Here is a 22,687-nt window from a genome sequence, read left to right as displayed (position 1 = left end):
TTTGCTGCAGGACAATGAACCAAAACACACCAGCAAGTCCACCTCTGAATGGCTGAAGAAGAACAAAATGAAGACTTTGGAGTGGCCTAGTCAAAGTCCTGACCTGAATCCTATTGAGATACTGTAGCATGACCTTAAAAAGGCAGCAGTTCATGCTCGAAAACCCTCCAATGTGGCTGAATTACAACAATTCTGCAAAGATGAGTGGCCCAAAATTCCTTCACAGCGCTGTAAAAGACTCATTACAAGTTATCGCATACACTTGATTGCAGTTGTTGCTGCTAAGGTTGGCCCAACCAGTTATTTGGTTTAGGGGGCAATCACTATTTCACACAGGGCCATGTAGTTTGGATTTTGTTTTCCCTTAATAATAACAACCTTCATTTAAAAACTGCATGTTGTGTTTACTTGTGTTATCTTTGACTAATATTTAAATTTGATGATCTGAAACATTTAAGTGTGACAAACATGCAAAAAAAAAGACATCAGGAAGGGGGCAAACACTTTTTCACACCACTGTATCTCTCTCTGTATCTCCCTCCTTCCCACACAAGTTGAATCAGCTCAGCCACAACGGGAGGTGGGAGATATGACAGCAGAGTTTCACTCTGATCACTCTGATGTGGTCCTGAGAGGCTTGAGTGAGGACAGAGGCTTAGCACACCAATACTGCCCTGCATTACAGCTCCACAGGCCTGCTGGGAGGTTGAAGAGATGCCCTGTCCCACAGCTCCATGGGCATGATAGGAAGGCCAAGGGGATACTGTGATGTTTGGACACAACTGACAAAATACCACCTGTCATACATTCACAGCTCAGAAACACGCCGACCTTTTGTGATGCTAACGCCAGCTGACAGACAGAGGGAAAGACACAGAGGTGGCATATGGGAAATAAAATCAGAACAGAGAAATGAAACCAAAGAGGGCAAAGGTGTGAGAAGTAAATTACAGGAACCAAAATACATGCTGCTACCTGCCTGGCTATAAGGACATGTTCTTTCTTATTGAAGAAAATAAGAGATTTATTTATGAAAGCAGTGACTTCCAGAAAAATGACATAACAGATGACACCTTCAATTAGAGCACCTGCTTTGATCATGTCATTAAGGATGGGAGGGGAAGCGACTAATAGTTGGCTCAGCTTTCTGACATCCCCTTTAATTGTTCGCTCATTTAAGGTATTTTTCATCTGCTTTACCGACTGGAATTAAGTGTCATTTATTCTTCACTAATTATCAGGCAAAATATAACTTTTAATACAGTCCATATCACCAGTGGTACAATGAAACACAAATTTAATCAAAATTCAATTTGTCAGCAGCTGATGAATACACATAACAGAAATAAATTAGTGATTTGTTGTTGCCAGGCACAAAAAACAAGGGGCCATTAAATTCCAGCAGAATAAAAATTATAATCATGCACACTTTTCATTCATAATTAGCATTCTTCTCATCTTTTGGAAGAATTTCCCATCTCAAATTGTAAATAAGGATGTACTTCAACAAATGTTTACTGGCAAACAATGGCAAAATCAACAGCTATTTCATCTCGCATGTAAACGAAGTAGTACAGTTTGAAAAGTGTAAATAAAAAAATAATATTTTTTTTTTAAAAAGCCAGTCATGTAATTTTTTAATGAATTACATTTTTTTCCCTCAATTTTAACTGGGGGGGAAAAACAGAAGTGATTCCGAAATATGAATGTCACAGGTTACATATTTTAACTAAAAGGGCACTCCGCGAGCGCAGACCTCCACGAAGGCCAATAAACAAATCTAAAACGTCAAAAAACGTCAAAAAGTATTTTGATGTCAGGAATATTAGGCTGAGTGAAGTTTAGAAAGAATCAGTCCTTCCTCCTGTCCTCTGTCCTCCTCCCTCTGCTGCTGCTGTGATTCACTGCCTGCAGGTACCACTGATAGAGAGAGGAGGCGTTGGTTTGGAGGGGGGGGCTGCCATCTTAGCCAGTAGCTAAGTGTACAAGAATTTGCCAAATTTTAAGATTTGTGGCAAACTAAGAAACAGGCTACATACAGACAGCTTTCGTTTTAGCTTGTTGGTAACAATTCGCTATTAGCTTAACAAGCGCGCTGTGGTTGTAACAACAACTGCGGATAAAGCAGGTGGAAATATCTCATTTCTACTTTTTACTTGAGTAAAACGTTACCTTCACTTTACCTGGTTCACCTTTTCATGAAAATCGGGCCAGTAGTTTTCCATAATCCTGCTGACAAACAAACGGCACCGAAAAAACATAACCTCCATGGCAGAGATAATAATCGAGAATAATTGTATGCGTAGTCTTTTGTTACATTATCTTTTGTTATATAGTCAGACAGTATCAGCTCTCGCTACACAAGTGTAATATGCAATCACTACAGCGGCAAATGATGGAATGTCAAAGCCGCTTTCAACTGTTGTCTGCTAAAGGAGCTATGAAGTCAAGCCAATGTGTAATCATTCTGTGTTTTATTTGCTCTGGTTTAGAATTCATGCAGACGACCCTTTTAATCCTTCGACCAAGGATATTTATTTCAAAGACAGGAGAAAGAAAAATGTGAGGGAAGGTGCGACCTGGAATAAACTGCACCATCCTTGCATTGCATACATTAAAAAAAACACGTCTTATCATTTACCATTAATCCCCCCTACCCAACCTACCCTAACCTGCTCCCATGGTGATTCAAGTCAAACCTCGAGCCCTTTACAGAGACAATTGGAGCTGATAACCCGTCACTTCTCAGCAACTGGCAGAAGGGTAACTTGCAGCAGAATATTTTGAGACAATGAGCTGGGGAGAAAATGGCCGTTCTCAGGAGGAGTGCACTCATACACAAACAATCTGAACCACCAACGGCAGGTGCATTATTCACCATGACAGTGTGTTTCCACTGGCAACATCACGAAGTATAGCAAAGTGGAGTAGACAAAACATAAATCCAGTGAGGTTTTCGTGTTGCCTATTGGCGATGGTAACATCAGATTTTCATTTTGCATTCTTGACTTTGAAAAAGTGAGTCTTTCCTCTGGTCATCAATGATTACAGAAAAAGTTTTGATATGGCTGGGTTAAGCCAGTACAGGCTTTAGTCAGCCCTCCATCCAGGACTCAGCACAGTCATACAGCCTGCCTGACTTCTGCTCCAGGGCGTTCTTCTTTTTTTGTCTCTTAGTGCGTTTAGTTAAAGTGTTTTAAAAAGCTGACATCATCAGTAAGGATGGCTCCAGCATGTCCTCTCCCTGTCCTCTGTCCAGGCAAGTCCCCTAGGGGCCAGAAGCACCTGTCCTTCAGAAGAACAGCTAGGCCTCTGCTTAACACTGCTGTCAGGACCGCCGTTCTATCTGCAAATCACAATGCCTCAGGGGAAGTGAAGAGGTGACAAGGACGAAGATTTGAAATGCTGAGTGAAGGAAGGGGATAGTGGTACAAACGATCCTTATGCTACAGGAACCAAGGCATGCTACACTGGCCTTTGAAAATGGTCCACACTGCAGTATTTAGTAGCTTTCTGAGTTAAGTGAAGCTTTAGAACCAGCAGGTGAGCATTCATGATATTTTATGCCAAATACCAACCCGACATAAATCAAACCAAATACAGTATGTTATCAGAAATACTTTCCATACAGTAGGGTGACAGCTTTTTATCCATTACCTGTACGGTACTGAGAATGCAGTGTATGTGAGCAACTGACAGGGTCTCTATTCTCTTTTGCATGTGGGCTACTTGTAATAGGTCTTGCAAAGACACCAATTTCAAAGCACCTAAAATGTGGTTTCAAATCTTAAACATTTCTCTTTAAAGCTATAATCGTTCTTTATAACAACAACGTATCAAATGACAATGTGAAAACAATGTGAGAATGTGAAAGGGGTCACTCGTAGTGATGAACCTACAGAGAATTATCACCTGAATCTGCAGCTGCCCTTGGTTTTATGGAGTGTTATAGCAAGTTTCAGCTCCCTGTCTAGCTGTTCGGCCGCAACTTTACTGTTTTAATTCACTCTCACCACTCTCATAGTGTCGTCAAAGCTCTAAAAATCACTGTACACTACCTACTCAGCACCAAACAGCAGACACAGTTGGCAACTAGCTGGTGAACATAGTGGAGCATTTAGCAGCTAAAAGGCTACCTGTTGGGATACATCCCTGGACTTACCAACATGTGCCTGTATTTGTGCACTATATGGGCTTCTATGTTATATTGTGTTAGGCCTGCATGAATGCATTCATAACTAATGGTGGCCTTGACTGTATCGTGTGTGTGTGTGTGTGTGTGTGTGTGTGTGTATGTATCTGCAAAAGTGAGAGAGAGTGAGAACTACACAAATGTTTTCATCTTGCCAAGTCTGACACCAATCTCTGCCAGTCTAGCAAGCTTTCCCTGCCTTATTTCTGTGCATACAGTATCTACTTTTACCTGCTTGTTTGTTTTTCTCCCACACTGTACCCTTCTATATTTACACCATATGCATAAGTCTTCTCCAGGGAAGTGTGTGGATGGATGGGTTGCACAATGCAGGTTTAATTTATTTAGCCAGCATTACTTTCACCATTTTTAATGAGGATTTTTCCATTCTGAGAAGGAAAATCTCAATTAACTGTGAAATCTGTTTTTTTCTTTGAAGTAGTTGAGATTTTTCTCAAAATTTCTGCCTGTTTCTTTGTAACACCCTCCCACACATGTCCTGACCCACACAAATACTGCATGGCACAGCAGGGTAAGTGCTAATAGGAGTCCATATTTCCCTTTGCCCATGAAAGATAGACCATAGGGGTTTGTGTAATGAGCTAGTGCCACCTGTGTCCACGATGCCAGGGGGACATGGACTATAATGCTGATGAGTTATTGAGGGCCAATGTGCCACTGTGCTCCGTCATTCAACCTCTTCACATCTCCGTCCATCTTGGAAATGTTCTTTGCTAGAACTGTGCGTCCCCCATTTCACTCGTTTGAATCAAAAGCTTTGCCTGGACACTAAGGAAAACAGCAGTTTTGTGAAAGAGAGTACTGGGTCTCAATTACTGAGAAGGGCAGTGTGGGAGCACATTTACAGTACTGCAATGCAAATGTGGGCTTTCTCTGAAAGTCTTTCAGTCTGTGGTTGGGAACACATATTTGTGAGGAAGGAATGAAAAAAGGCTAATTACTGTGCTAAGGGAGCAGCAATTATCTTTCAGAGACTACTGCGACTGCAAATTTCAGCATTAAACACCAGCCACATGGACCAAATTATTATTCATTCAGACGGATGTTAATGTATATGAATCAAGAGGTAGAGTATACTTCATGTGATTGTACACACTCACAGACACATAAGAATACAAACCAAGCTGCTATTAAAGCAGCTATCAACATGGGTCTCATTTTCATACTTTTGGCCGTGATAGAATTGACTGATATTACTTACAGTGCCGTAGTTGTGTGAAAACCCGGTTTTTAAAGAAAGTCCATCACAAAGTTGGATGACCTTCCATGTTGACAAGAAGATGTAACGTCATTCATTAATAAAGCTCTACCGTTAAAGGATAAAAGGAAGCAATATTTTTCAACAAAATTATTTGTTCTAACAAGTATTGCCTGTGTATCCAAAGATAGATTTGGCTAATTCCACTGTGCTATAGAGTTCCACCGTTGTCTAAAACCTATAAAAAATACATCAGTGAGCTACACTATTGCACTGGGTGACATGTTCCTTCATTACCATGAAAACACACACACACACACACACTGTAGTTTATTTTGGATCAATCCCACATACACCGTCCAGCTGCCGTAAAAACTCACTAGAGCACCAAATGTGTATTAATCTGCTGCTGAAAATAGCCCACAACAAATGCACTATTTTCTCCAGTTTGAGCAAGTTTGCAAAAAACTACAGTGCTCAGCTGTTTTAGGAAACTACTGAGCCTTTTTCAAAATGAAACCATATACTTGTGGGCTGTTTTTAAAAATGTACATTTTCAGTGGTAACCAATGGGCTTGCCACGGACAGATAGGGGAGTCACAAAGTACTGAGATACATACAAACAGATTGTTGGTTTCGATGTTTTTATGGATTTTGTTGACAACAACAAGCTTTCAAATTCCCTAACATCTCTTTTCTCATCTGAACTACAACACACAATTCAATAATCACTCAACCTTAGACATTGCATACGTTTGCACTCATCTTGTCAGGACTGGGTTCAGGTACTTTTAAATAGAATGAACTAAGTTAAGTCATTCCCCTTGGACATTTTAGACTCTTGTAATTGTCTTTAAGATTTTTTTTGTTGCTTGATTGTTGTCTTTTTATATACACTGCTTTTGTGTGCTGGTTGTGTAGTTGTGTGACTGTAAAAGCTTTTTGTTCTCAGGTCTTTCTTGAAAAAGATAGATGTAATGAGACTAATGTATGTGATTAAATAAAGATATTAAATGATAATTAACACTGCAGGTGCATTCAACTTTGTTTTCATAAAAAAAATGTAGTTCAGATGATATGATGAATGGGGATTTGTCTGATCGCCTGAATGCTTGTGTCGCTTACCCTTATGGACCGCATTCTAGCATGCCACTGCGTCCCCACAACATAGCAATAGAAAAATAAGGCGCAGTTTTGAAACAAGACAAACTTGGATTTATTGGTGAAAAAACTGCAATTGCCAATGCCTGAAAAACTTAAGAGATAAGGAAGCTTCACATGTTTTGGTTTCCTTTGCTTCTGCTCAACAAGTATTTTTATTTTAATTTTTATTTAGTCTGTTGCTTAATATTAGGCATTGTTTTATCTCTGCTCTCTCCTGCACATCCATATACCAACTGCAGAATTAATACAGACTGACTAAGCCCAAATAATACCAACACAGTTTACTGCGCAGTAATATCCTTCAGAGGCAGAGAACAGACATAATTAATATTATATATATATATATATATATATATACACACACACACACACACATAGTGTATATTCTCTAGCAAAGTTGGACAAGGAGTACAAGGCGGTTTCTCAGTAAAGTCTGTTTGGCATTTTGGGGAATCTACTGAATATTCTATCTCTTACCCACTGTAGATATAAATAATGGAAATTATTCACATGTTTATATATTTATATATACACACAGCAGCATATGGGTGAGAAGGTAAAGCTGAATTAAAGTGTGCTGTCAAGTAGATAGGATGAATTGCAGCGAATTGCTCCTTGTGTTCCCATTATTCATAGGAGGTATTCACGTCTGAAGGAGAGGCACAACAACAACATTCAGTGTATTAAATTATTGACAGAACCAAAAGATGTCTGAGAGGTTTTTCTCTTTGATATTGTTCATGTTAAATCTGGCAAGCTGCTGTGCTCTTTGCCTCTTGATGCCCACAAAACCACCTCCATCTCCTTTCCTCCCAGCCTCCCCCCCAGAACGAGACGGACTCCTCTCAGTTTCGCAGCAAGGGATACAATATTTAACGTTTACTGAAATCCCAAGATGATAAAGCAGAAATAGAAACACATTCTGATTCATTTAAGTGACTCTAATCTAATGGTGTGTAAGATGACTAATGCACACTTATTGCTATCTTCACTTCACAACACATACTGTATTATACTTCATTTTCAAGCTGGTACAGCTGACAGATCCAAATGGCGAGGTGAGAATCCAATTCTGAGCTACATGTGGAAAAGCTATAAAATATGGATTAAGTCAGACATCAATGGCATCCAGTTCAACACAACCGACTTGCCAACAGGTCAGGAAGGGTCACCGGGAATGCAATGCAGGTTCTTGATTCAAGATTGAAGGTCTATGTGGGAAATGTGGACAGTGTGTGTGTGAAATGTATGTGCAGTGTGTACAGTCTTACGGTGTGAGTGTATGGGCATCGCCGTATGTGTTAACTAAAGCACTATCAGTGGAACCAGGTCTCATCAAAGATGCACATCCTTAAAACAGTCAGGATAGTATGCTTGTATCCTTCTGTTGATTCCTCCTTCAAAAGCACAGTCTTGTGAGATTCAAGCGAGAACAAACATCTACTTGCCGTTTGAGGTCGTGCCGTGGTCCTTCACTCTCAACCCTGATTTAGACACGTTTGCTCAGAGAAGTCTGATCTATGTATACAGCAACAGTTGCAGGCTGGAGGAAGTTGCACACATGCTCACACCTGAGAGCTGCCCAGCAGCCAACAGCCTCGTACTGCTCACCCCCGATCAACTTGACTGAAGCAGCTGAGGATTAAGTGCTTGCTGAAAGGCACAAAGGTAGCAGTGATTGAAAGGGGAGAGTGGGTTAGAGCTGCAATCTTGTTTCTCTCACCTTGAGACTACTTCCTGATTTGGAGTTGGAAAAGAAAACTAGTTGTGCGTAAAAGGAACCACTATCTGTTTTCGACAGATAGCACCAGAAACCATAAAAATTCTGCCAGCAGGCACATTTCCTGGGTGAAATAGTAGCAGCATTGCATGAATTGCAAGCATCTGATAAAACAAAGAAGAATAAGATGAAATGGCTGTTTTGTTTTGCTGCACATAGCTGAGGTGGCTGACAACAGCACCTTTACGATCCACAAGTCTTTGATCAAATGATGCCGTTGTAATGCATGCCAGTAATGCATATTAGGGAAAAAAGTGTGATAAGGAGTATACAGTTAGGTGAGATTCAAACTGCATGGTTAAAATCTATAACATGGCTGAATCTGCAATTTTTGCCCCAGGCCTGAGAACTTGTGCCTTCTGATTTTGAGCTGCAGTTTGACTTGAACATCCTCAGAGCTCGGCTTATCCCTGCGGACATCAACCTACGCTGCACCACACCACATAATGCCAAACACAAAGAAGGAAGCATCCCTGGAAAGGTCAAAAGCATGCAGACTAAAATGATCATATACCGTGTAAGCTCTAATGACTGCAGGGGACTGCAATACCCTGGCAATCTCATATTGTGAAAAAAGAGAAGTCTAGAAAGTGTGTGGGTTGTGATGAATTGGAAAGATGTTCTTGGCCTGTTTCCAAAGTGTTAGAAAATGGAATATAACTTTTGCCAATGCCAAATAAAATCCTGTATACATGCCTATTAATACTTTTGCAATTAAGATTTTATACAAGACTGTAGATTCAGTGCAATTGAAACTGGAAAAAGCAAGAGAAGTGTGAAATTTAGACTGCCATTGGGGTTCCTGTGAGTAAGAGATCATGTGCTGCAGAAGTTAGCCACACCATTTTCTTCACATACTAATTGTATCTTATGTGAGTGTATGTTTATGGCTGTGGCTGATTGCTGCCCTGTCACATGATAAAGGACACCTATGAGGAGAGCCAGACAGAGCCAGTATCACACGCTGGGAAGCCCATATTAGTGTCAGCGTCATGCCTACTGGTGATTGATCCGCCAAACAAGTCCTGTGGACACAGCCAGCTCTGCTTCCTGTCCCAGTACTTTCTTTCAAGCACTAACGGGCTGTTTATGTTAAGGCAGTGCTTCTCACACACAGGCCCTTCAAGTGCATTTCGACCCGTTTTTAAAAAGCACAGGTTCAAAAAGACATCATCGAGTTTGACTAAAATCCCCACAGAACAGTTCAAGTATACGTCATTGCCCACTCTTGTGCATATAAACTGAATGGCAGTACTGGTGTTTCTTAACAAGGCTCAAATAAATAGGGCTGTAATAACTACATTGTTAAAAAAAAACATTAAGTTGTTTCAACATAATGAGAGTGACTTGCTGCATTAAAACTTAAAAAAAAACTGCTAATCTAAAACTCACTGATGTAAAAAAAAAACAAAAAACAAGTTTGACTAATTAAATAAATTCAAGTCACAGTGGCTGAAGTGAAAGTCTATTGTATCTTCATCATGGTTTGCTTTAATTTTGAAATGTTTCTATCAGGTAATTTTCTTCAAATTAGAAAAAAAGAAGGCTCTTTTGCTGCATTCATGTCATTTCCGTAATTAAGACTGGAAAACTTTGATATATGATTTGGTACTTAATACAGAACTGCCTCAAAACCAAACAAATATGGATGCCTCACATCAGCCAAAGACCTGTCTATGAACATCCATCCATCCATCCATTTTCTACCGCTTGGTCCCGTTAGGGGTCGCGGGTGACTGGAGCCTATCCCAGTGACTTTGGGCCTTAGGCAGGGTACACCCTGGACAGTGGCCAACTCGTCGCAGGGCTAACACAGACACAGACAAGGACAGACAACCATTCACTCTCACATTCATTCAATACGGGCAATTTTAGAGTTATCAATTAACCTACACATGCATGTCTTTGGACGGTGGGAGGAAGCCGGAGAACCCGGAGAGAACCCACGGTAACACGGGGAGGACATGCAGACTCCACCCAGAGAGATTGTGTGATGTTGGTCTGGTCCGGGAATCGATTCCACGAACCCACGATCTCCTTATTGGGAGGCAGGAGCTTTAGCCGCTCTGCCACCGTGCACCCCGTCTATGAACATATTGACTGCATTTTATTTTACACTGAGAAAAACATTATCTGCACTGAGTTTATACAGTGTGGTGAAATGTAATACAATCAAATACAACAGCCCTGCAATAGATCTTAACCTTTGTAAAGCTTACAATGTTTAGTTTATGTTGCCTTTGTGTCAGAGCTGTTGATGTAACTCTAGGGTAATGTTTGAGACAGTTTTATTGGTGTAGTGTTATTGTACTAAATGTTGTTTCTTATATTGTGTCCATTGCCATTTACACACTAACACACACACACACACACACACACACATAAACACACAGACAATACTGTAGGTGGGTGTGTGTTACCCAAAAGGTCCTGAGAGTTAAGATAGATTTGAATCGTGGGCTTAGTAGTATGCATATCTTTAGTAAAGACTGCGTTTGATGATTTTCAAATACTACAAACACTGCCTATGTTATCAGTCATTAACATGTGACAACATACAAATGTTTGTTGTTTGTTTGTGGGGGTTTTTTAAGAATATGGCATACATAGAGAGCATGTGAAGGTAATCTGCTGTCACTTATGCATGTCCCTCGTAAGGTGCAATGGAGATTGGATACAGCATCAGCTAATGGTATTCATGGGAGAGAACAGCATCCATTAGCTTTCTATTTAAAACAGTAACCTTTAATAAGGTCTGTGGTTTACGCATCAACGTGACCTCATGAATACTAACCCTGTATAATCTTTTCATCTGTATTCAAGGCTTGCATTACACCGAGAAATTAGGGTGACTATTTGCTATGGCTTCCTGTCAAACAGCTATTGGATGCTGGCTGCATCCAGTGGCTGTGGCATATCAATGACCAGCGTCGTGGCCATTCATATTAAGACACAGCACTGTTATGGTTTTTAAGTAAGCTGGAAGTTGGAGCTCATGAAACCAGTCGAGCAATTTGTTCTGAACAGGGAAATTGGATTGGGGGTGCAGAGCATGGCAAGCACTCGGCCACCTGTGTTAATGAGACTGCTGTAGTTGGAGCTGCAGCTTCTACCTGACTCTTGTTTATTTCAAGCCAGATCAATAGCTTATGGTCTTGCTTTACAAAATCACACTGAAAAGGTCAATGAGAAACGAGAGGAGAAGAGACCTGCATTATTAGCTGGACGTGCTTAAAACTCCATCAGCAGCCCCTCCAGGCTCAGTGGTGATTGACCAGGCTTTGTGGACGGTCCTCTGCAAATAAGCCTCCGTCAGTCTCCTCATCGCGCTTATATGGTTGATGGGGAAAGTAAGAGGTGAAGAGCCAACAGGTGGCGCAGATTTCAGTTTTCCCAAAGCACTGACAATAAAACTGCAAATAATTAGAGCTGCAGTATGAAAATAGAAGGTGTAGCCAAAAATAAGTCAATGAGATGTACATCTGCTGACTGAACAATGCAGCGGAAAAAAAATAATATAAAAATATAAAAAAAAAAAAATCTATGATGTACATGCACCTTTTTCAGCTCTGAAACATATTCCATAAACACATCCTATAGAGTAGACAGTAGCAATGTTTAATCAATTAACCTTTGTACAATTGAATTTGAAGGCTACCCTCTCATAAAGCAGGGCTTTCTGTCAGAAGGCCACCAATCCTTTGGTAATAAGATGCGAGACCGAGTGAAATTTGACACAAGAGAGCAGTTAAAGCCAACATCCATGCTCAGGCCTACACCTATTAAAATGGAAATTAAGCTGAACTGAAACAATTGCTTAAAGGATTACAAGTAAACATCACAGAAGATTTTATAATTGTAAATTCAACAGTAGAACAAAGGATTTGTTTCTTAATCTGCACCCTTCCCTGTGAGCAACCTTTACTTTGAATTTCAATTGAATGTCAAACTACTAAATACCTACCTACACAGATAAATCTAGTTAAATGAACTGCATGAACTGATTCTTCGGCAACTTGCAGGCAGCAAGTGTTTGCAACAGTGGCATACTATCGCTTTTTAAGTTGATGACAAGTACACCTCCTGATGGATGTAAGTCCAATATTCACTTTAAATGCCAAAGGAAGTATCTGTTTCTTTCGCTGCTAAATGCTGTGCTGTGTTCACTAACTAGTCACTAACTTTGTACGCTGTCTGCCCAGTACCATGCAGCAAACAGGGTGTTTAGAGCTTCAACGTTAGTGAGAGTGAACCAAAACAGTAAAGTAGCAGACCATAAAACCAAAACAATGAGCTTAAAAACACTAAAATGCTTCGTAGAAAATGCTTCCGCTGTGGGGAACTGTGGAGATAAGTAATAATTCTCTCTGGGTTCGTCAATACAAGCGTCCCTTTCAAATTTGATCCATTGTTAACATAAAAAGAATGACACAGCAGCTTTAATAAAAAGCCCAAACATTAATAACACCAAATCACACAGTATTGTCCCCATACAATTCAAAACACACATGAGCAAACCTGCTCAAGCCAAACACTTTAGAGCCACAGTAATGCTCCACTACACTCAAAGTTATGAGATTTCTCTGGAGATCGAGTTGATACATTACAGTGGGCAGGAAGAGAGGTTCACCTTTTTTCCATACCCTGCCTAGAGTGTGATTAGGTGCTGCTCTCCAACTCTGAGCACTGTTTAATTTGTCATTGCAGGCGCAGTTATCTGGTCCTCGATGGAGCTTGGAAAAGGTGGAGATGTGTATCTGTTCCACAGAGAGAGGCTTAGCTAGCTGTGGTTTGATAAGCTATCACTTACATTTTATTGTGGATGGCTGGAACGGTTTACCTTTGGCACATTACTCCCGCTCTGTTATCCCCCACTGTGAAGTTGGGACTTGCTGTGGGGTGGTTGAGTGTATCAGTACTAGAAATGGGTGAGCAAAATAGACCACCATAAACTACAGCATGAAGCTAATAGATTTACTGATTAACCAGCCTTCTACTAGTTCCCATTCACTGTGATACAGTAGATTCAGCAAATGAAATCCTGCTGCTGCAAGAGGTTGGCCAGAATTATGAGGCACATTTAAAATTCCAGACGCTTTTTCTCTATAACATCTCTCACTCACAACCTCTAGCTGTACCTTTCTCCTCCTTTACTCAAACCACCCGCTGCTTTGCAGTTCAAAGCATCCTCTGTACTCCTAAACCTGTAATACCCAACCTCTATCAACACTGGATTACTCACTTATTCTCCAAGACAATCATGCATGCAGGTATACCAATTTACACACACACACCCCCACCCACCTACCCACCTACCTGCCTGCGTTCCCTATCCCCTGTTCAATCTGGTTGTTGCATCCTTTTTATCATGTGTAGCAGGAACACAAGGTTTTTGGAACCAAAAATGCAGACACAGAGGCGGAGCAGGTGCAGTTCGACAATTTTAATGGAAAGAAAAAAAAAAGCTTGATACTGGCAGGCTAAAGTCACTCACAACAGGTCAGCAGTCCAGAACAGGGAGCAGGCAAAATCCAAAACAGGCAAGGTCCAAGGGAAACTAAATATACAGAAACACACAGGTACTAAATACCGGGGCACTTGACATAGATACAATGACGAGCTGACAAAGAGGCAAGGGAATGACACAGACTACATACACACTGGTGAGAAGAGACCACTAGACACAGGTGAAACTAATTAGGGCAGGACAAACAATCAAAACTGGCAGGTAGCAAACAAAAGACTGGAAGCAAAACTACACAAGACGTATGAGTAGAAATACTTACCAAAAAAATAAAAAATAAAACAGGAAATACTAAACATAAACCTTCAAACCATGGCACTTTTTGGTCTTAGAGTGACAGTGCTCTAAATGCAGTGATAATGAATAGGCCTTCGGGGGTCTTTGCTGACTTGCAGCAGCAAGCTAATGAGATTAGCGAAACCACTAAGGGCCCGTTAACGACATGAGGCCCCCTATGAGGTAGAACAAGATGAGGAAGCAGGCAGGACTGGGGCATCAATGTGGCTCTGATCTGCAAAGTACAGCTGACAATATCCAACACACTGTCCATGTAACAACCAAAATATTTAGAATGTACCTCTACAGAAACACACTTTAAGTTTATATATTCTACATATCATTACTGGTCTCAATGAGTTTCTGTTATAGCAGGGCTGCTGCAGCAACCTTGTCCTTCATGGTCTCACCCCCTTTGGATTTACTGATTTTTCAGAGTGATTGTACAGATTGGTTGTTTAAAGTTTGCACAGTAGCTGTTCTCAAGAGACAATTTTCCCTCCATCATCAGCAGCTTGATCCATTCTTACACTATGTTCAGACATAAAATGCCAGAAAATCCTTCAGCTTGGGCAAACTGCTGCTACACTCACATAACCACAAACAGCTCAAGTGCTCGACTCTTTTCACATTACAAGCTTCACAATGGTAGAACTAATTGTGATAGTGAATCCACACCCTTGAATGCATTACCTTGACATAAAAACTGACAGCAAACCTACAACTTTCCAATGCTTTACTGAACATCTGACAGCTAAATTTCACAAAGAATGAATATGTCTCTCTGCAATAAAATTAATGTGGTTGCTTCAAAACATTGTTAATGGATACTGGCTTGAGAGCATGGTTCTGATTAAGCACCTCATTTGTATGGCAGTAGGCTGATGCACCTTGTCCAGTTTCTGACAGAGGGCAAAGAGACAAAACAAAGTGCACAAAAAGAGCAGTACCACCCACCAGAGCTGGAAAAACTATTGAAAATCATCCAGTTTGATCAAATCATGTACGCACAACTGCTGACCATGAGCTTGTAAAAGACTAATATAAAACGCTAGTATGTGATTTTATTATACTGCATATTAGTGAAATTGAAGTTGTGAATACAACAATTGTGGGTCATTGGAATGGACGTTCATGTAATGAACATGCCCATATGTAGTAATGGCAGGTACGTTTTAATAATACAGGCTCCAGAGTTCTGTTTAAATGACATGTGTATTGACCACTGGGGGCAGCAAACTGGTCTTGAGCAGCTATTCTATCAGAAGCAGCACATGTCTGTCTGGGTAATACTGAACTCATGATCAGATGTTTTATTCTGCATTAAAAGAGTACTCCACCACTCAGCAGTTTGTTCAGAGATTTGTGTTATGCTAGCAGCAGCTAATGTAGCCTTGAGCAAGTAGCCTCAGGCAAAAATGAGGAGTGGGCTACAGAAGTCTGGTGTGCTCACTGCACACACTCAGATTTTTTTCATTTTCAAACTCAAGTGACATCACTTGAGGCAAGTTCCCCTTTATACTTGACCGCATAAACGGCCAGTTGTTTTCCGCATCACACCCAATATATGCATGTGCTGTTTTGTAATTGTGAGAAAGGCTCCATTAACAATGAAAACAACAATAACAATGCAAATACAATGAATGGTAATTGCTGAAAAAATGTAGCTATAAAAAGTAGGATCAAAAGTAGGGTTCGATGAACATCTTAATAATTATAACTATTTAAGTGTGAAAAGAGAGGGCAACAAACTTCACAGCAGCAAAACACAGAACAAACAAGCGATACACCAACCACCATGCACAACCTTTGCACACAGGTATATCTGCCATTTCTCATTCAGTCATTCACTGACTCTGAGGCCACAGTACCAAAGAGCAAAAAGAACACAAATGAAATTACAAAAAGAAAACATTTTCAAAGACTGAGCTTCTGCATTGCCGCAAAGAAAACATCTGCCATGGTTTAGGCGAGCCAAGGGAATGTACAAGGAAGAGCAGGCACACAAATCCCCAAACCCACAACCACCCACATAGAAAAGAAGACAGATATGAGAGCGATCAGACACAGAGGCAGAAAACTCCTCTGGGGGGGCTGCATAGTACTGTAAAAGAAACTTTTTGATATGGAGAGTTTGTAGCTATGCCTAGCCACAAGCTTATATATAACCAATTTCATCCATGTTATTATATGACCATGGGTACTGTTCATACCATTTTCCATTCAGGTTTTTACTCTGCAAAAGCTTTTGCTTTTGTTGTACAAGCATTAATTTAACAAGACCACTGGTAGTGATTTGATAATTGCTCTGTGCTGCAACACATTTGCTAATCTTTTTGTGTGGTGACCAAGAAAGCTTTAACAGTCAGCTATAACAGGAAGTTACGACAGCTTGTATACTATGTTTTTACAATTGTTTTTACAGCCTTATAACTTTGCCATCAAAGCAGGTAAGTCACAAGCCACAAGAGAAAACCCACCTAAAAGATAATGAAATTAAGGTTGTTTCAGCGTGATGCAATGCATTTGCAACTTTTACACTGCAGCTGATGTTTAGACTGGGATAATTGACAGTAAAGACAATATGTAAGGAGATGAAAGTGCAAGAAAAAACACAACAGAAGAAGTTGGACTTACAGAAGAGAAGTTGTGAGCACCACATGGCTCTCCTCTGTATTTACATGAGAGGAGCATGTCATCTAGTTGGTGGCTCAGTCTGTCCATAAACTCCAGGTTGGTTCCCTCAAAGTTTCTGGGGGGCAGAAAGAGCCTGAAGTCCGATAGCTTCCTGAACCAGGCTTGACGGTCCTCTTGAAGCAAGTCCAGAACCATGGGCCTCACTGTCCGGTTAGCAAGCAGCAGGCCCAGCCAGTGGCCAGCAAAATACAGGTCGCTCTTGGTGAGCTTGTAGAGGCGGATAGGGTTGTTGTTGCAGATAGTGACTGCGGGGAAGGCCAGTTCTTTGGCCCACTCTGTGTGGACCCGTGTGTATGTGGGGAAGGAAAGCCAGTGGAGTAGGCGGTTGGAGGACCAGGATAAAAGCAGCCCAAGGGAGGTGCAGAGGGCCAGTAGCCAGAAAGCCCTGCGGCCCACAGATCCACCAGGGATGCAAACATGCCTTAGGCCATGCAGGCGTGTCCTTGACAGCAGAGTGGAAGTGACCCGAGCCAGAGCTGGCTTTGTAGGACGTCGCTGACGACCCTTTCTGATCATGGCCGGGGATCCCCGCCGGAGACAGCGCCCCTCAAGGGCCATAGCTGCCCACAGCGCTCCTACAGCCGCGGGAAAGGCTTCATTTCCCAGCCAGGCCTCAGGGGCTGGGGCCCACATGTAGCTCCAGGATAAATCCACTACTGTAATCCACACCTGGATATGTGTTTGGCCTCACAAATACTAATGATCCATGCAGTCTTAATTGGAAATGTAACGCATGCACACCTAGAAGTACCCTCAAGGAAATCTGTCTTTTGCAATCGTCTTCTCCTGTTGGTGCAGGAGCTCTGATGAACTCAGCAGCAGCTACTTGTTGGTCATCTCTCCTGGTCTCTTCATCTGAGAGTGCTCCAATCATCCAACTCAGCAGGGGAAGAAAAAAAAAAATCAGCTAGGCAAATGTGCTCCAAGCAAGGTGGCTTCTACATGAGTGATTCCAGCATCCACCGCAGTTAGTGTGACAGTGAACAAGAGAGGATGAGACAGAGAGAGCGAAGGCAAGAGGAAGAGGGAGGGGAAGAGAGAGGGAGAGAGGAGGATAGAATACAAAACACCAAGGGCTAAGCAGAGAGGACAAAAAAAACAAATGAAAGAAGGGAAGGTAATTAAAATAATGAGACGACAGCGAAGGGAATTGGTTGGTGTGGTGCAGTCTGTTAGAGAAGAGCTTGCCTTGTTCCAGCGCTGTGGTTTCTCTTCTTCTGAGTTACGTGAGTGTGTTTTTTGGCTTCACTGGCTTGCAGAGGCGTTCGGCAGCCAGAGGCGGCAATCAGTTCCTTGTCACTATTAGGTACAAGCTTTAATTGAATTCACAAAAGTCTCCCATGCTCATTTGTTTTCTATCCCACTTTGCGGTCTCACTCTTAATGTCTTGACTGCTCCTCGTGATGTCACTGGTCTGTTCCTTGTCTCTTCCCCCCACTTGGCTTTAACCAGTGTTATTAAGTCCTGCGGGTAACCACGGGGTAGCTTCATCTTGTAGCGGACCTGTTTCTCAGCATCACAGCCACAGTGAGAAACATGATACAACACACTCTCATATGGAGAAGGAAGCACTCATGCGCATACACGGACATACACTCACAGCGGTTTCCTGCGGGAAACCAGACCAGAAATAATCTGTTCTGTCACACTCTGATCTCAACATCTCTCCCCCTTTTCTCTGTCTCCAGTTATTCTCTCTACTTCTTCTTCCTAGATTTTTCTCCTCCACTCAAAGACAGTCTGTCTAATCTCAATATTCCTCTCATGTCTCCGCTCCTCCTTCTAAAAATACTCTCCCCAAATCAAATCCATCAACTTGCTCTCACACTCCTCCTCCTCTTCGCTCGTGTCAGTCAGCCCCGTAAGCTCGACCTCTTGTCAGGCTCCCTCTCCTCCTCCTCTTCTTCTTTTCCACTTTGTACACACACTCCCTCACTTCTCTCCCCCGTCAGGGAAGGCTTCTCTGTGCGCTTTCTTCCCCCTGTGTCCTTGTCAGCTTCATCCAGCTTGCTCCCTCTCCCTGCTCCGAATGACTTCTCTCCCCTCAGTGAGCTCTCTTCATCCCCCTCTTCATTCCCCTCCCTTTCTCGTGGTCTCTCCCGTTTTGCTCCGGTTTTCAGGCAGCTTGTCCTCCCGTTGCACCTCTTCGTGTCCTCCTGCGCCACAGCTCTGTCCATGCAGCCGGTGAGCCCGTCACTGATGAGAGCGCCTATCTCTCTCTGTGCTAACTCGTGCTGTCCTTCGCCCCCCTCTGTTTGTCTGCTGCTGCTGCCAAGCCACACGGCTACAGTGCAATGAGACTGCTGTGAGCATGAATTTGAAGGTTTGTGTGTAGCAGAGGAGAACAGCTAGACATGGGCTCTCCACTATACTTTCAGCTATAATCCGAATTGTTATCACCTGTTATCACCGTAATGGAGATTTGAAGTTTTTAGGCATGCTAAGTTTGGCACTTTGATATAATGTTAGTTTCAGTCCTTGAAGTATTAGTTTTAGTCAAATTTGACTCGTTCAATTTTTGCTGGTTTTAGCCTAGTCAACAGACATTTTGGTCTGGAGAAGATTGTGCCAAACTCTTTAAATTTTCTACTAATTATAAGTGCCAATTGTCTTCTAAGTATTTTGAGGCTTGTCTTTAATGTGTAAATTTACCATGGTTACAGGTGTTGTTCTATCACTAGGTTAGGTTTTATTTTGAAATTGTAATATATTTCGTCGTAGTTCTCGTTTTCCAAAATCACTTTTTGTTTAGTTTTAGTCTCTTTCATCATAATTTTCATTTACTAAATTAACACTGCACGTATGAAAATGTTTGGTACATACTGCTTTGTAATATGTCCAGAGATTTATTATTATTATAATTTTTGCGTACAAATTAGAAAACAACCTCATTTAAAATTTTTGGACATAGACACATTGATATACTTTGGAATTTAGCCTGTTTGCCGGTGTCATCTTTGACCAGAGCCCAATCAATAAATTAGCGAGGCAGATTAGCGGCTGACTGAAACAATGTTGCCATTACATAGTTTGCCCACCAGGGAGCAGGAGATTTTCAACTGTAAAATCTCCTGCTTGGCACATAACATAGGTCATAATCCTTAATAACCAAATCATTGTAATTTTTTTTATGCCACGTTTATGTAACAAACAAAATAAAATTAATGTAATAATAATTTGACATCCCTTAGACATATATAAATTGTTAACAGTAATGTTAATATTTTCTTAAATTGTGCTCACACATTATTAATTTGAACTTATTTTTCTCCCATTACACCTGTTGGGCTCAGTAGTTTTGACAAGTGACTCATATAAAAACATAAGTACGGATCCATTTTTCATCATCTGAGAGCAAAAACCCTAACCTAGACCCTAAGGGTCCCCATTCTGTGGAAGACATCTTGCCTCGTTCCTGTGCCGAAGACGCCACGTCCCAGTGGCTCCAAGGACTACAGACCGGTGGCACTGACCTCCCACATAATGAAGACCCTGGAGAGACTAGTGCTGGTACAGCTGCGGCCCATGGTCAGACCCCTCCTGGATCCCCTTCAGTTCGCCTACCAGCCCCGACTGGGAGTTGAGGACGCCATCATCTACCTGCTTAACCGCATCCACACCCACCTGGACAGGCCGGCAAGCACGGTGAGGATCATGTTTTTTGACTTCTCCAGTGCTTTTAACACCATCCGGCCTGCCCTGCTGGGAGAGAAGCTGGCAGCGATGCAGGTGGACGCCCCCCTTGTGTCCTGGATTGTGGACTACCTGACTGGCAGACCACAGCATGTGCGGCTGCAGCACTGTGTGTCAGACAGCGTGGTCAGCAACACTGGGGCCCCTCAGGGGACTGTCCTCTCTCCTTCCTCTTCACCATCTACACCACAGACTTCAGCTACCACACAGAGTCCTGCCACCTTCAGAAGTTTTCTGATGACTCTGCTGTGGTGGGATGTGTCAGCGGTGGTGATGAGACGGAGTACAGGGCTGTGGTGGGTAACTTTGTTTCATGGTGCGAGCAGAACCATCTGCAGCTCAATGCGACAAAGTCAAAGGAGCTGATTGTGGATCTACGGAGGGCCAAGGCACCAGTGACCCCGGTTTCCATCCAGGGGTCAGTGTGGACATTGTGGAGGACTACAAGTACCTGGGAGTACACTTGGATAATAAACTGGACTGGACCAAGAACACTCAGGCTGTTTACAGGAAGGGCCAGAGCCGCCTCTATTTTCTGAGGAGGCTGAGGTCCTTCAACATCTGCCGGACAATGCTGAAGATGTTCTATGAGTCTGTGGTGGCCAGTGCTATCCTGTATGCTGTTGCATGCTGGGGCAGCAGGTTAAAGGTAGCGGACGCAAACAGACTGAACAAACTGATCCGTAAGGCCAGTAACATTGTGGGGTGGAGCTGGACTCTCTGGCGGTGGTGTCAGAGAGGAGGATGCTGGCCAAACTACACGCCATCTTGGACAGTGTCTCCCACCCGCTCCATGACGTGCTGGCTAAACAAAGGAGCACCTTCAGCGGAAGACTCATCCCACCAAAGAGCACCACAGAGCGCCACAGGAAGTCATTCCTGCCTGTGGCCATCAAACTATTTAACTCCTCCTCTAAGGATTAGTCTGTTTGACCCTAGGTCACTAAACTGGACATTGAGCATTACATCTTAATAATAATTGTGCAATATTCTGTTTACTACTCAAGTGCAATATTAGTTTTCCCTTGTTAGTTTTTCTTATTACTGTTACGGATATACCTCAATTACTCTCGACAGTACATGCACCTCCGCTTTTACTATTATTTATTACATAATTAGTGACATTGTATTTATACTGTACTTCACCATCTACCAGTAAACCCACTTGGTACTCGACACTTAGTTTATCTTATACTTATACCAACATGTTACTTAATTTATTTCTGACCTGTTTATAGTGTATAATATCGTTTTCTCCTGTGTGCACTGACGTAAAGAAGAGCTACTGGAACAAAGAGTTTCCCTACGGGGATCAATAAAGTATTTCTGATTCTGATTCTGATTCTGAACTGCTGTGATATATGTTGTTGTAACTGCCAAGTATTTAAAAAAAAAAAAAAAACATGTACAGAAATCACCCTAACCCACCAAATAAAATACAGTAACTTTAAACTAAACACCTGTAGAAAAACAGAAAGATTACAGTATTTTATCTTCTATAAAACTCGGCTTAGAGCAGTATTTCAATCTTGCAATGTGTCCTTAGTGGCTCTGAATAAATACATCAAACACCCACACAACATCAACTCTTAAGTAGTCTGTGCAAGGACTGTATCTTTTTACCTTATTTCTCATTCAAACTCACTCTTTGTGCTTTGTATTTCTATTTTCCGCCGCTTTAATGGCGAAGCTTTAGTTCATACTTACAGCCAACAAACAATCCCTGTCCCACAAGTTTCAAAAGGCTTCATCAATACAAGTAAAAAGAAAGATTGTGAGCCAACTCAGCGTAAGTGCTCTTGTTAACTCAATGCTATAATGCATGTTTTTATAGAATTTAAGGTTTTACTCATTAGCATTCATCAGCATTCTTCTGCCAATTAGAGGAGAGCATTTTCTCCCTGTGTGATGAAGGGTGTTTTTTAATTTCTTTTTCATTTTTTAAATTTCTTAATTGAATTCCCCTAAGCTGCTCTCAGTTTCTGTAGAAAAAGGTAGAAGAAAACCAAACCCAGAATATACAGTAGCTCCTTCATTATATTTTGTCACAGCACCATGTGTGGCAGCTCTGAATCTCATTTTTGCACAGAACAAGACAAATATCTACTTTGCTGCAAGATCAACTGTATCAAGTATGCAGGC

The 22,687-nt window shown here is 41.7% G+C and overlaps 1 protein-coding gene across 4 annotated transcripts in view; it reads right to left on the bottom strand.

Annotated features, from left to right (window-relative positions):
• The window catches only part of asic2 (acid-sensing (proton-gated) ion channel 2), a 374,018-nt gene that overhangs the window by 87,006 nt on the left and 264,325 nt on the right, over positions 1 to 22,687 (bottom strand). The window contains exon 1 of one of the 4 annotated variants that reach the window (XM_044181398.1): positions 16,793 to 19,352. The exons of the other annotated variants lie outside the window; for them this stretch is intronic. Coding sequence (XP_044037333.1) covers positions 16,793 to 17,485 — 693 coding nt within the window. The 5' untranslated portion in view covers positions 17,486 to 19,352. Of the gene's footprint in view, positions 1 to 16,792; positions 19,353 to 22,687 lie in introns of those variants that run through there. 4 annotated transcript variants of the gene reach the window in all.

The sequence above is a fragment of the Siniperca chuatsi genome, linkage group LG21 (genome assembly GCF_020085105.1).
Source record: "Siniperca chuatsi isolate FFG_IHB_CAS linkage group LG21, ASM2008510v1, whole genome shotgun sequence".
In the NCBI taxonomy this organism is placed as follows: Eukaryota; Metazoa; Chordata; class Actinopteri; order Centrarchiformes; family Sinipercidae; genus Siniperca; species Siniperca chuatsi.
The sequence above is the reverse complement of the archived record's forward strand: the minus strand, read 5'-3'. Positions and strand labels throughout refer to the sequence as shown.